At 36.6% G+C, this 15,952-nt stretch overlaps 1 protein-coding gene across 4 annotated transcripts in view; it reads right to left on the bottom strand.

The window, feature by feature from the left end:
• Window positions 1–2,941: 2,941 nt before the first annotated feature.
• Window positions 2,942–15,952, bottom strand: part of ESF1 (ESF1 nucleolar pre-rRNA processing protein) — a 29,508-nt gene continuing 16,497 nt past the window's right edge. For all 4 annotated transcript variants that reach the window (XM_023923180.2, XM_023923179.2, XM_023923178.2 and 1 more), the window contains exons 10-14: window positions 10,816–10,937; window positions 9,610–9,700; window positions 4,842–4,909; window positions 4,001–4,147; window positions 2,942–3,849 (exon numbers count right to left, since the gene is read on the bottom strand). In XM_023923180.2, the coding sequence (XP_023778948.2) occupies window positions 3,550–3,849; window positions 4,001–4,147; window positions 4,842–4,909; window positions 9,610–9,700; window positions 10,816–10,937 (728 nt within the window). In that variant the 3' untranslated portion in view covers window positions 2,942–3,549. The remainder of the gene's footprint in view (window positions 3,850–4,000; window positions 4,148–4,841; window positions 4,910–9,609; window positions 9,701–10,815; window positions 10,938–15,952) is intronic.

Raw genomic sequence — 15,952 nt, 5'->3', positions numbered from 1 at the left:
CCTCCTTCCTTGTCCCAGAAATAAAAGGAAGAAGGTCTAAGTGCACTGGGCAGGATTTCCATGCAAAGCCAAGGGATTTGTGCAGTGCCAAGGAGCTCATGGGACACAGTCCAGGAGCACTTACCCATGAAATTATGGCAACCAGCCGTGGGATCGGGTGTCTGTGAGGATGGGAGAGGACCAAAGTTTGCCAGTGGGGTCACTGGAGGCTGCAAACAATGCTGTTTAAAACTCAACAGTATTGCAAGCCTGAAATACAGAGCTGGAGCACGCCTGAGTAGGGATTACTCATATATTAGTGATGAGAGGGATAGAAAGTAGTAATGACCTCAGGTGACATTCATCTAGACTGGGTCCAGAACCCAGACAAAAATATTCCCATTTATAATGCTGTATGTTAAGGACAGAAAGCTTCAGAACAGACCTTTCTGCCACTTTGTCTTGCTTCTTACAGGAACACAGTAACATAGTCCTCTACATGGAAAAGTTCATTTTTAAACTAAGAAAATTACAGTTCTTTAAAGTATTTTAGGATTTAATGAAAATTACTGTGCCATCAGAAGTATGAGTATTGTTTTTCTTAGCTACAAAACCTAAGGCATTTAACATGATTTAAGACAAATGCAAAGCGAACTAATTACTCTAGTACTTTTAAATATAGATAATATATAAAACGTAAGTTTCTAAGACCTTCTTTAGAAAACCCTGAGTATTTTGGTTGTTTGCTTTGTTTGCTTAAAAAGTATGTGATGGCACAACTTACTGTTATTTTTGGATACTATCAAAATATGAAAAGAACAAAAAGCCAACTTGCTATTAATTGGAAATAATACATTTAAATTTTAGACAGAAGGAATGATTGAAAACATACATGGCTCTTCATCTCTTGTCTGATCATTCTCAGTTTTTAAATAAATCAAACCCTCTTGTGATTTCCACTTGTAATATTAGAGTTTTAAAGACCTGGCTTACATTCAACATGAGTTCTTTTGGCTGCCAACTTGGAGACAAATTACTTTGTAACAGACCTCTGTAAGTTGCTAGAAAAATTATTTGTCTCACTTTTAACAGTCCTAGTTTTTAATGTGTTATTTTACTTCATTGCCTTCACTTTTGCTGGTTAAATCTAGTGAAAAAACAAAATTGTATTTTAAAGGTGAGAGGTGGAACTTCTAGATACTATTTTCATGTTTAAAAGAATGAGATGGTCAAAAACATAATTTGTTTTGTTTACACCAAGGGATATGGATTGCAGAGAATTCTAGAATCTTACCAGATTTTCAAGATACACTTCTGGTAGAGACACAGAAAGCATGTCAGATTTTGCTTACACTGATCTGGAATCATGGAGAGTAGATGATGTAATTTGAATTACTAACTAACAATTGAAATTTTCTTTTTAAGGGGAAAAAGAGTTTTTAGAGCTAATCATTTTATAAACAAACAAACAAACAAATTCCCATCTAAGATGCATGCTAGGACAGATCCTGAAGTTCTCCAGTTCTTCCCAACTAAGATGCCCCCTCAGCACTCAGTAACTTAACAACAAAACCAGCTACAAGAACATCCAATTACATAAAATGATCATACATTAAGCATTTACAGGATACCTAATACATGTTATCATACAAAATAATTATTTCTACCAATAATTAAAATCACTCTGAAGTCTGCATTCATCTTTTCATGTATTTTGTCTTGCTGTGACATCCAAGTAGAGGCCAGGCTTCGTAACAGGAGAAAGTAGCCAGCACATGTCCATGTGAAGACACAACATAATTGATACCATCTAATTTCAATAAGAAGTCCTCACAATTTTATGAGTGACTTTTTATTTTTATAACCAGATTTTCCCAATGACTTCTCCAGCAAAATCTGTGGTAAGGACAGAGGCCTTGCAGGAGTACAGAAGTTCTGGTGGAGGGTTTTTGAACCAGTGAGTCACTCAGTATATCTGGGCAATCTGCAGGAGCAGAGGCCCGATTCCATATGTTGATTTCCAGTTACAAAAGCACCAAGCTGAATATAAAAGCACCGGTAACACAGAAATGCTTGGTAGAACTCAGCAGGATCAGAGGATTCAAGAGACAGTGCATTTTGTTCTTGCCTTTCATTTCCCAACAAATTTGTCTTCTATACAAATTACCAAAGTTAGGGAAGACTCCCTATGAACCTGGTATTAAAATGAAGTAACTCTGAAGATGTTTATGAAGAGTAATTACATTTTAAACTCTCAAAGTATGCCAAGTATTCCACAGGCACATCATTGCAAAGCACTCTTCTAAAATCCATCACCACCTGTATTTGTATATTGTGTTCCTTAAGACATTTGGCTGTTTTGGTCACTCTACAACCTCCCATGTGCTAATCCTGCTCTCTTATCTCCTTTACATACTGAGACATATGTACTTGATATAAACACTGGCTTTGATTAGCTATAATTTTAACCTGTTTTCATAGAAGTCTTTGTTTAGGTTAGTAGAACACCTCAGAAATTATGTCTTTAAAATTACCTCTTTGTTTCTTAAAGTTTTTAGTCTTTCTGGTAATGCCATGTTATATTTCCATTAGAGCTGATACAGCAAACCTTTTAAAACATCCTAACACCCCAACCCACAGCAAACCTTAAGACAAATCAGTGGCCACACTCCAGGGAAGAGTTATCATTTTCTACTTACTGTATTCTCACTGCACCTTTGATACCTTCATCACCAGCACTAACATGGCCAAACAACATGGTTTCTAAAATTGTGTCATCTAGATCTGCCTTTGATTTTTCCCTTTCCCCCCACCCCTGCTTTTATTTTTTTTTAACACTTGCAATGCTGGAAGACTTTGTACAAGTATCATATTCATGGAAATGTAATAACAATAGCAAAAAGTTTATTTTTATGTAATTTCATTTATGTGTGAAAGAAAAAAACACAGCTAGTACCCAAAATTCTTTTGAACCGATTTAAACTGTTTATTTCAAAAGTATCTTAATGAAACACTTCTTAATGGCAATATTTCCACCAATTAGTTCTATTCCCTTCAAGTATTTAAAGGAGAAATTAATAAAGCATTAATGCAATCTTTTAAAAATCTACAAAAAACTTGTATACAAAATTTCTTTCATTTGTAGTTATATTATTACCATCTTTATCAAGACAGGTATGTTTTACAGGCTTCTGTGGAATTAAAAACTTTAAAACCACTTAGTCTCAGCAATAAACCTCTGCAGAACTGGTTTGATTATTTATAAATAAACCCATAATTATGATTTTGTAGTCATCTTCAGCACTTCTACTTTTTTTAAGAGAAGACATGACACAAAACAAACCACCCCAAAACGACCATTTCCTTACATATGTGCAAAACAGTATTTGTTGTGGCAGAAGAAAAGAGTGATGATGACTCTGAATACTTCAAAATTCACCAACGTAGTTAAATGACTTTTCAGGACTTTTTAGGTGGACATGACTTAGAGCAGGCTGCAGTAACTTTAACAGATGTCTTCAGTTAGAAGGGCTGGGACTAAAGTAAAGTCTGAGTAAAAACAAAGTTCAGTTAGTTGAATTTCTGCTTTTTCCGTGCCTGAAACTCTTTGGTTTTATTTTTGACAGATTTTATTAGCACTGATAGGGCAGGATCCATGGCTTTCTTGGCAACCTCTCCTTTCTTTGCCATCTTGTTCTCCAGGCCCTTGTTTGCCTCCTTAAGATCTTGCTCCTTTTCTTCTCTTCGGCGAGCTTTCTCTTCCAGGATCTTTTCTACTGCTTTTGTCTTCTTGAAATTTGGATCTGAAGGATCCAAATTAAACAGGGGAGAAGTAAACATGGCTTGGAATCTTGTATCAGCAACATTTACCTGAAGGGAGAAAAGAAGAATTTATTTTAGGTAAACTTTTCCAATGACAGGAAAGCTTTTAAGCCCAATAAAACATGAACTGCTTCAGAAGTCACAAGTCATGAGATTCCTGGAACTGCTCCTGTCACTAAGTCAAGAAGTACACAATTACCTGGAAGTCATCTTCAAGTAATTCTTTCTTTTTCATAAGAAGTTTCTTTTTCTTCTTGCTCAAATTCTGTTGTTCTACAATCTTTTTATAATTAAAATGTTTTCTGGTGTCATCCTCATCATCCATCATCAGTAGGGCCATTTCAGCCTGTTACAAAATAAGAAAGTCCATGTACACAATGAAAGCTTTCAAAAATTCAGCATCTCATTAATAAAGCCTGTAAGAGTCTACATTTATTTTAGTTGAAATAGGGTCATCAGGGCAGTATTATTTCATCCATAAAAACATTATTTTAACATGTTGAGGTGTAGTATTGATACAAACTGATTTTCCTCTAATTAGATATAAAATAAATGCAAATGCCTACATTCAATTTTCAAACACAGTAATAATCTCATGTGAAAATTGTACACCACAGCCTAGAAGTAACTTATGGATACAATTTAACACTGATATTCATATAGCAAAATTAAAACAAATATATCTGAATTTAAGTAATTTATTTAGCTAACTTGTTCTGAGAAAGAATGAAAACACAAAATAGCAAGTAACTCAATCTTCAAGGACTAAAACATACAGGACAAGGTTTGAACTCACAAATGTTTCTTACAATACTGATATTAAAAAAATAAAACTTGTCACTGCCTAACACACAAACTTCTTCTTCGTAGTTTTTGTTCCAAAAGTCCTCACTATTAAAATGGTATAGTTTTATTCTATAATAACTGTCCACATTAGAGGTAGAAATGACTGCCATCCTATGATATTCTGCAGTTCCACTCACAAACACATACCAAATACTTGAAGAATTCATGCAATGCAATATTTTACATCACTTTACCTTCTGTTTCTCAACTTCATCTTCATCTTCTGAGGTACTTTCTACTGATTCTGGCTTCTTCTTTAAACCTATGTGCAAACACAGAGCATGAACACATTTATCCAAGCTTATGCATGGGGGCATAATTTACCTATAGCTAGAACATCTCATTTTCTTGCAGTCAGTATTTAAATTTAGATGTGGAAAAAGGCTGCAAAGTTAAGAAAAACCAAGAAGACTTTAAGCAATGAAATTCCACTGAATACTTGTTCAGTTTAAGGAGGCAGAAACATTCAAAATAAAGTAAGGCAAAACCATGGTTTTACTGTATTTTTCCTAGAGCAGTAGAGAGAAGCACCACAATAGAGCAGGCAAAACCATTGCATCACACCACTCCCAGGGCTTTCTCTAGTGGAAATTCAACTGTGATTGACTCTGCTCAGAGTGAATATTGCTCTGAGGAATCTCCCCTACTCCCTTAGCATCCAGATACACAGTGCTGATTAGACAGACATAATGAACAGTAACAGCATAAGACATTAGTCAAACCAAACTTCTAATGAAAACAGACCTGCTTATAAATCCTACAAAATCAGATTATTCTCTTTGGGATGCCTGTAGATCTTGATCAAGAAAAAGCAGGAAAAGCAGAAGGTTTCCTGACCTGAACCGCACACTCTGACCTTTGAGCTTGGAATGACATTTCCAGGCAATTTACTGCAATCCACTCTGGGTACTCTTAAGGAAGATATTTGGCTTCACTCTGTTAAGACAGGTTTGTACTCAGACTAGAAATACAGACATGCCAGACACATGTCAAGTTATATCATTAAGGATACTCTGGAAGAGGATGTATTTCTTGAGGAAGGTTTTCTTCTGCCTTGACTATTCCCTTGATTATTTCTACATGGATTCCAAACTGGAAATGGATTTCCAGAAGAAACAAACCACCACCACAAAAAATAAACTATCCTGATGCACAATATCATCAGCTCAAAAACTAAACTATTGATTTAGTAGTTCCAGAAAATGTGCAGGAAAATCAGATTCAGATATGATATTGTTACCTAAACTACACAAGTTAATGTGTAGAAGGGAGAAATAAATGTCTTCCGTAGGACTTCAACAAATATGGAATCTTTTCTATCTTTCAGAAGTGGCTAAACCACAGAAAAGGAGCACAGAGGTAAAACTGGAGACAATTATATAAGAAGTTACATTGGTAAGTTTCTTTTCTTTCCACCCATTTCCCAAAGGAAAGTCATTCAAGTGATCTTCCTTCCTCTCACTCTATGGGGAATCACAGAAGTGATCCTTGTGCCTTCAGAGTTCTGGATGCAGATGGGGCTAAACAAGGCATTAGTATCAAACTGAACTCTTTTCCATGAAAATAAATAAATTAGTAAACCCTTTATTTCTTACTTTGACATTATGCAGCTAATAAAAGCAGCTTGGGACCTAAAATCACCCTTGGGACTCAAAAATTTGTATCATACTGAAAATGGTTCTGCTTGAAAATTCACAAAAGCATCACTTTCTGTATTTTTAACATACTCCTGCCACAGTCCCTCATCCCACATATATTCTGCTAGCCCCACCACGCACACTTGTTGCACAGTTGTGGCAAACTGATTGCAAGCCCTCAGATTTTTCCTAGCACTTCATCCCTGCTGCCGTCTTTTAATCAGATTTGTCCCACCTACAGCAGAAGATACTTCAGTGTGACACAGAACTAACTGGTAGCTGCCACCAGCCAGTATAAAAAGTGTCCAGTTTCTGCTGTAATCCCCACCCAAGCTGCCATTCAACTCTTTTCTGCTCAAGAAGTTTGTTTGCAACATTAACTTTGCCCAACAACTTCCCAGCTGACAATAAAAGCTAATCCTAACTTTGAGACTTCAGACACAGAAACTGACCCCAAATCAAAAATTCCTCCCACAAGACCTCTGCCTTAGTCAGAAACATGAGTTAGTCTCAAAAGTCTTGCAATGACACACAGTAAATTAATCTTTTCATCCACTTTATCTCTCAAGAACAGCTTCTACAACTACTCTCTGATTTTGTTGTTAAGTTCTTAGGTCCTTGCACTCATACTGCTCCATTCCAGCTTTAAAAAGCCATCAATCCCTATATACATCATAAATTAAATCACCAGAAGGCATTTAATGCTTTGGAACCTGTAGGAGTTTCAATAATGTGTGAAGAATTCCTCAAAGGTTCAACAGAAACTATATTTAACTGTCTAATAGGTTCTAAAACTCCAAAGTGATCTCCAAAAGCAGGACCTTGCTCCCATGTTAATAAGCAATTACACTATTTAGCTATTAATTTTTCAACACTTTAGGGTGTAAGAGTCATTCTGTCTCCCTTTTCTAACACCCCAAAGAAGCTGATGCAGTAACAGTGAAACTGGCCAAGGCAAACCCAAGTCTCACAAGGCTTTTTGAAACAGTATGGACATCAGTGTAAAATGGAAGTGACAAATTTATTTTTTTTCTTGACAATATGAAACTATAGTCAAGCTTCTAGAATGCATCATCAAGGCTCATGTATCTGCAGCATCTGACATTTTAGCCTGTGGTACTATTAAAAAGTCACATGAAAAGTGTGTAAAGCAAGTACTACCATTAACCCCACACAAGACAGCTTTTGGGCACAGCAGGCACAAAGAAATTTGTTCTTCCTCATCTCTCCCAGGGTGACACATCCACAGTGTGAGAATCACTGCCTGATTATCTGGAACAGTTATCAGGAAAAAAGACATACCTGAGGAACATATGCTTTAGCAGACTTCCCATAAAATCCAGTTTTCCTTTCACAGCACTCAGAGTTTTTAGGCCCTTGGTCTAGCAGCTCCTTACACTCTTGCATCCTGTCTACTGCCTCAGTTTGGCAGAAACCAAGCTACACAAGACCCATGCATGTTACAGGCAACAAATGAATCCAGCACTACTGCATCCTCAGCTTCTGCACTGCTCCACATGAGTCTGCAAATAAATCCTGTCATATGCTTTTTCAGCATAATCTAAATTCATCTGACAGTCAATTCAAGGGTGAAATTTCAATCTTCCAGGGGAATTGTGGAAGGCTTGTGAAAAATGATGGTCATTTAAAGTTGCCTATACCCTAAATACAAAGTTGGCAGAATTACAGCCAAGTTCAAAGATGACTGTAACCCATTTTCCCTTGCTGGATAAGTTGTGCTTAAAAGCAACCCCAGCTATGAGACAGAGGCTGTTCTGCATAAACTTGGTGAAAGCCAAAGTTGTGCTGTGTAATTACCATTAAAATGTAAACTGGCTCACAGCCAGACACTGTACTGTCCCTTCAGAACTTCTCCAGGGCTAACCACGTTCTGGTTTTCTCCTGTATCTCAGTAATTATCAGTAATCTTGAAGACAAAAGCTTCACTTTCTTAACCTTTATGTGTATTTAACTATCCTCAAAGACTCCACAAACACTAAAGTCTATTCTCCATGTTATGGACAAGGTTTAAAAATGTGCAGATAAGCTCATTCTCTGCCGAGCCCCTTTAGGACACAACTTCTCACATAATGCAGAAGAAAACATTTTTTCAGAGGTTTCACAGAGAACATCACACATCATATGAGAGCACCTAGGCAATCTTGCTATTAAAGAAAAATTAAGCAATTTGGTGGAAGGAATGGTTATCTTTACAATGAGTTATTTCAACCAATACACAAGCCATGCAGAAAGCATGGCAGAAAACATCACTGCACGACAATTTGGACTGTGGTGTTTTTTTTTCTAAAACATGGACAGGACTCACTCTACTGTTCTGTATTTCAGATTATTAAGCACAGAATCATCCAGATTTTGGGGTTTAGTTATTTATTTTATACTAGAATAGATTTTAACATTCAGGACAGAAGCCTGTGCTGGCAAGTATAAAATCAAAGGTAACTTATCCTTTTTAAATGGAACTTGGATCTGCAGGTCTGTGCTCAAAAAATCCTCAAACAAACAACAGACTGGCAATATTAGTAAATCTGTTACTATCCTCTTTATGTTTGTTTTCTTCTTTCGTTTTTATGTCATTTTTCTTTTTTTAATATACAATAATATGAGCCACCCTAAGGATCTGTCTCCCAAAAGTATGAAACATCAGAAACTTACCTTCATTGATTTTACTAAGCAAAATTACTCAAAATAAATTTGCTCTTACCATGGCAAAAGCTAATTTAAACATCAGAATAAAAAGCTTGTAAAAAAGTTGTCCTAAAAATCTAAACTGGGCAAGTTATTTTCTAAAATATTACATTTCACTATTGGGGTTCCTAAGCAGCCAAGAGTACTCCAGTAAAAATGTGTATCAGACTAAGAGAAAAGTGATTTCTTCTCAAAGAAAACTTTGAGATACAAAAACATTTGACAGTTTTGTAATTGACCCAAGCTTCAAAGGGATCCATATATATATGGCTCTTCCATATATGTATTTTCTATATTTTCTCATTTTTCTATATAAAAAGAAAAATGCTTCAAAAGCAATAGAGTTCTTTTCTCCAGAATTATAGGGGAGTAGCTTGTTTTTAGCAGCCACCACCAGAAACTGGATAACTGATGATCTCTGGTGAAAGCCAAGAGAATATTCCCTACCATTCCATGTATTATAATATGCATAATTTTACAGGAACAGCAATTTTAGGCAAATACTGTGTTTTATCCTGAACATTCTATCTCTGTGTTTAGACCAGCCTGACTTTGTTCTGAAAACTCAGAATTTAACAAAAGGGCAGATTTACTCTAGAAGTTGCCTGTCTTGACTGACCTGTTTTCTCAAATTCTTCAGCAAAATAGGGGTCATTGAGATCAACATCAGGTGGAAGTTCATCTTCACTCTCTTCTTTCTCAGCATCAGCCTGTAGCAAACCACAAACATCACTTCAATCAACATGTAACTATTATTTAAGTTTCACTGGAATGAGATGTTCTGTTAGCAGCTATGAAAATGAAAACTGAAATACTGTACATTGAACATCAAAAAACCAGAGCACACTAAAAATTGATAGTAAAGATAAATCAACAGTTTCAACCCTCTTTCATACATTTTTGTTATGCATATCCCCAAACTGTGCTGCATCAGACAACCATTCCAACAAATTACAGGATCAGCACTGTTATGTCCTTATTTTATGTTCCACAAAAGCTGTGCCTGGGGACAAACTCGAGTAAGAAAGTTCATTTTGTGCTGCAGATTTCAAAAAGCTGGAGTTTAGATGTAAAAGAACTGATTTTCTTACTGGTAGTATTGTGTCATACACCTTGCTTCTTGACTTAATTTATCAAACTGCACAAAGCTGCTCTGCTACCCCAAAAGTGCTGCTTTGAGCACTTACCAGGTTAAAGAAGTTACTCATCAAGTGCCAGTTAAAACTGACGTGCACAGAGTAACTCAAGGTGTAGAGTTTACTCTCAGAAGTGCAATTCAGCAATATGAGTTACATTGGGAGTAATTTAAGACTTTAGAGAAGCCAGATTCTGTGTGCCACATGCTTTTTTTTTTTCTTTTTTTTTTTTTTTTTTTTTTTCCCCTCTTGCAATTTGGAATTTGAGTTGTTCTTTGCAGCTATTAATTCTTTGCTATTACAGCTTTGGAAAACAAGTCTGTATTATTTTAGCCCCAAAATTTCCAAACCTACAATTATCTTTGTCATAACAAGTTGGAACTGATATGCACACAGTAGCAAAAAGACCTCTTCTAATGCATTAAATATGCAAATTAAAGCCAGTTATTATTATGACTAATTTATCTTTACAGAAGCACTATGTATGGTCAGCAGCATGCTGAATATCCTTTTGCTCTGTAGGTTTGATGGAGTAATCTCAGTACTTCCATGTGAAGGACCACTGAATATTCTAACCTTAAAATGGCACTGACATCTGGACAATTTGTTTTGTCTATCTGAAACAAACATTAACAACAAATTAAGAAAACAAACAAACAACTCCCCCTCAAATGGCCAATATAAACCACCTTTCTCTTTTTCTTAAGCATTCTTTTTTCTTTCTTCTTCTCTAGATATTTTTGCCATGGAGTCAGGTTATCCTTTCCTTCCAACCTGTTTTTGACCATTTCTTCAGCAGTTTCTTTGAGGCCTAGGAAAAAAGCCATAGTAAATTAAAAAAATGTAATGAATCTGAATTTGTTTTAATCAACTGTTTTCTCCTTTGTAAAAGAACAATCTAGCTTTTCTTCAACAAGTCTGTGGAAACAACATAAATATTGCTTAAAAACCCATCTTTATAAAGAAGATCGCTTTACAGGCTGTGTTTTTCCAAATAAAACATTCCTTCAGTAAAAACTACAAGAGTCAGAAGAAGAGTTTGCTATGTGGTATCTGATTCCCAACACTCCTGCTGTTCCTCAGAAAGGTCTCTTCTCCAGGCATTCAACTGTGCAGTCTACAGATGCCAGAATGAGTAACACAATAAAACCAACAGATATACACAGAGCCCTTATGTTTCATGTACCACACTATCATTACTTAAAATTCTGAATTAGTTACATTGCTGAAGCTTTGCCTCTGTGACAATACTCTGACAATGCTGCAGGATCTCTGCTGACTGCTGTATTTTTTGTCCTAGAAAAGCAAACCCCACAGAAGTGCAACACGTCTGGCTCCTAATAATTCTGGCATAACAGGACCAGACAGTTAAGTTGGATGTGTTAATCAGGTTTCCATTAAATTCCATAATTTAGCACAGACATCGACTGTTTCCATGCCCAGCACTTGCACCTGCATAGATAAGTGTGTCCTAACCTTTAAGCATTTTGTAAATAGAACAGAATGAAGTTTTCTATAAATATGCATCATCAGAGTATTGAATGATGTAAGAACATCACCTTAAAAATAAATCCATTAAATAACTGAAGCATTCCCATTTTACATGTAGAATACTTAAATCCAGAATATGCACTTCATTTAAAAGCAATCTTCTAATTTTGGTAAAAAATCCCATACACATCAGGAATATTTTCTAAAACTCACTGCATGACAGAGCACATGGATGTTATGAGGATGAAAACCGCTTTCAGATGCACCTTATAAACTTTCAGCCCACTCTTCACAAGATGGGCACTGGAAAAAAAATTCATGATCTAAGGAGATTAAGTGACTTGCCTTGCAATGCACTGGAGCACAATTCAGTGGAAGAAATAGAATCCACTTCCCTGGTAGGAGGTAACAGCCTGGGCAATGAAGTGTTTTTCTCCTACCTGCAATTCCTTGCCTCATTCACTACACACATTTTTTTAACTTCTGTAACAAATCAGTCAGATATCCTACAGGTAACATCATCTCCCACTAAGTGACTGAATTATCTTGGGAGTTGTAGGAATCCTGTTTCTGCTTTGCCCTCTAAGCCTGATATTTATTGTCTCTTCCCCAGTCCTACCTCTAGTGGTCTCTCTTCAGCATTCTCTTCTGCCACCCCAGTCCAGCCCTGACCTGACCACATCCTATTCTCCCACCCCTCATTCCAATTTTATTGCTCAGAAATCATACTCAGACCTCTCCAGATACCCTAGACTAGATCCCATCCTTTCTCCCAGATTTCTCAGTTGCCAAGTCCCTATTCCTCATCATTCCTTCGGGCTCTCCTCAGTATGGAGGAACTGATAACAGTGATCATGATGGAAGAAACAGGGCAGCTTTCATGGACAGTTCTAGCTGTCCCCAGAAGAGCAGGCAGAACATTTTTCTGAAAAATAGCAAATGCTAATCCCTGTTTTTGTGCTCGTTGACTCTCAAAAGATAATTCCAAGGCTGGGGAGCTGGTTATGAAGTGAAATATGAAGTGTGGACAAGATCTAAAATCATATTAAACCATAGAATCACAGGAGGAAGAGTGGAGCAAAAACAAGATAAAGGATCCTTCTACTACTCTGGAAAGGTGCCAGAATGAACAGTGTAACTCTCTTACAGCCACAAAAATGGGGTATGTAACCAGCAAACAAATCAGAGCCACGATAAAGGAAGGATTTTGCATAGATTCACTAAAAACATGCCATTAAGAAACACTCATACAAGAACAAATATTTAGTTATCTTCAAAGTCCATGAAAGCAAAGTCATCAGCTTCCTTGAAATTGAACCACTGTAACTTTGGATACTTTGTAGTACTTTTTCGTAAAAAATTACTGGTCAGGTAACAGCCTTGCAGATTCTCTTTGAAGATAGTAAATACAGAATTAAAAAAATATATGTCACATCTCCAGCAAAAGAGAGACCCAAAATCTGAAAGGAAGTTACAATATTTCTGATTTATTTGCCTGGAAAATGGAATCATTTGATCCATCTGGCACTGAAGAACTTGGAGGAAAATCCAGCCCTTTCTTGTGGTATTTGGCAGCCTCATGAAAGGCATTAGAGTTTCTCCACAGATTAGAATGGCTTAGAAACTACTGTCCAGACCACTTCCCGAGAATAAGAGTGTATTTAAGTGGTCAAAAGGATTTTGATTGCAGAAGGGGAAAGGAATTGTCTACTTTAGGTAGAAACATTAGCTGGCCATAGAAAGGTCTAACGTATATACCCTTGTTGATATAGTATTTTTTTTAGAATTAATGAATCACAATAGTTTTATTTAATCTTCACAAATGAGGACAAGGAAAGAGAGGAAAAAGGTCATCTATATTATCACACAATGAAAACATACTTCAGGATTAAACGTGTTGTAAATACTACAGCAAACCTAAATACACTCTAGTTCACACTGGTGGGACAGCAAGGGATGGCTGCAGGCCAGAATTTTTACTTCTCCAAACACTCAGCTTTGAAAACTTATGGTTTAACAGCCTGCAACTGTCACTGTTATTAGAGGCTAGAAAGATACATTTCTGTGCTCAGGAAACCTAAACAAGCAAGTTCATCTTGCGTGTAATGCCTCACCAGAATAATGAAACACCTTGTTGCAGGTAGCTGAAAGGAACAGCAAATAGAAATACTCTGGTATCACTAGAATTTGTCACCCCCAGAGACAAAATATGTTAAGTCACCCAAGCTTTCCTAAGCAGTAAAAGTGCCTGTGAGAACCCACCATGGGTAGCAGCTGTCAGGTGTGAGCCCACACAGCTCAGCACATGCTGCTTCGTGCTGCAGGAGCCAAGGCCACTCCAGGCAGGGGACACACTCAGCAATGACCCAAATGGAGATAAATATTTCACAGGAGCATTTCTCTGCTCTGCATCATCTCTAACTGTAGAGTTGGGCTTTACTATGCACTTTACAGACACCACAGCCTTCTGTTCTACTTCTGACCAAAACAAATTTGAAATTTTCCTCTAAGCCTAGCTAAATATTTACATCTCATTCTTCCCAAAGGAAAAGTTCTTAAGTTCAAAGCCGCCCCCCCAAAAAAACCTGGCTGAATATCCTCAAGAAATGCAGTTGTGGTCTTCTCTCTTTTCACTTTCTAAGGGGAGCTTTGGGAGCCGGATAAGGACTCATAGCAATTGTTGCTTAAATCAGATATGATTAAGAAAACAGATGGATGCTTAAACATAACACTGATTTTGTGCCTAGAAGAAACAGACCAAAGAGAGTTGGAACTACGTCTAATTTATTTTTGCTGGCACTGCCGTTTATTTAAAACTATTATGATTCAAGAATAATTGAATCATTGACAAAGTATGCTTTCCATAACCATGTGTAAATAACTGTGCCAAAACTCAAAATTTTAAATTAATTCAAATATCTGCCTTTCAATTGAAAAACTTCCTAAATTTAACTGTTGTAATTCTTCCATGTATTAAACATTTGGGCAGGAAAAAGATCTTGCAATAAGTCAAGCACATTAAGGCAGAACTTGATAATAAAAATATTTCAAAAGACATAAACTAGTTCTGAAAAAAATTAAGGAGTCTTCAGAGATTACAACAAAAACTATTTCTGAATGCCCAGAATACTCCAACTGAACATAAATAGTTTTGAAATTTAAAAAGAGCACATTTGCTCAAGAAAAAATAACAACTAACGTTCCTCCCTCTCATAAGGAAGCACAGCCTCGAGTGTGTATAAATTGCCAGAGCTATAAACTACTGTTCAGCATGTGCTGCTTATGCTCCACCATATAAAAAACACATATAAAAGAGTATCCCCTTCAGGTGTGCAGGACCTCTTCTCCAAATGCTGCCAGAAATCAGTAACAGCTGAATTTTTGACTCAAAAGCAAACTTAAGCTGCCCATTTTCACTTTTACGACTTGTGTTTTGGACAAAACCATATTGCAGGGGTCAATAGCCAGAGGTGGCACGCTGACCTTGTGGAGGTGAACAGTCTCTAACAAAGGCAAGTGAGCACTTCGATGATTTCCAGAACCTCAGCTCTTCAATAAACCTCTCGCTTTTTCAGGGTAAGAAATGAGGAAATGCTAACATATACTGTAAAATCATAGTTGCTAAATTAACATCAAATACTATAAACTACCTATGTAAAATTCATTGTGCACACATGCACATTGAACCTAAAATTACATGAACAAACCTGCCCCTGTGCATGGACATGCAGCTACACTTAGACAAAATCTGTCAAATTTATCAAGATTGGGGAGGTTTTCCTTGGTTGTTTGGGTTTTTTTACCATTCCTCCCTCAAAAGATAAGGACGTAGCAAAAAGCCTAGGAGTCCTACACAAAGGTGCAGTAGGGAAGGGGTTGGACTAGGTACAAGTATGTAACAAATCCAATTTTCTAAAGTCAAGTTCCATTGCAAAGAAACAGAGCCCATGCAGCAGGGAACTGGATTCCATCTCTACTACAGTTAATATTCCATTGCTACTAAATGTTAATGCAATTTACTTATAACATGCAAGGTACAGTCTCAAGGACAGCCTCTTAGAAAACTTCTTGCTCTCTCAGGGCAAGCAAGGATAAAGAGTTTCTTTTGGTCTCCCTTAAAACAATATTCCATCTCCTAAAATGAATGGTTTGCTCTACATTCCTGACTACGTTACCACATTAAGTTGCTCAAACTTTGTTAAATTTACAGGACTTCCTTCATATAATTTGCAAAATTGTTCGAAAACCAGAATGCATAATAAACAAAAGAACCTCCAAACATGTTTTTCAAAACCAACACAAAAAGGATTGCTTTAACAACACTTAAATACAAAC

The sequence above is a fragment of the Cyanistes caeruleus genome, chromosome 2 (genome assembly GCF_971803275.1).
Source record: "Cyanistes caeruleus chromosome 2, bCyaCae1.hap1.1, whole genome shotgun sequence".
Taxonomy (NCBI): Eukaryota; Metazoa; Chordata; class Aves; order Passeriformes; family Paridae; genus Cyanistes; species Cyanistes caeruleus.
Note: the sequence above shows the minus strand (reverse complement) of the source record. Positions and strands in the feature narration are given on the sequence as shown.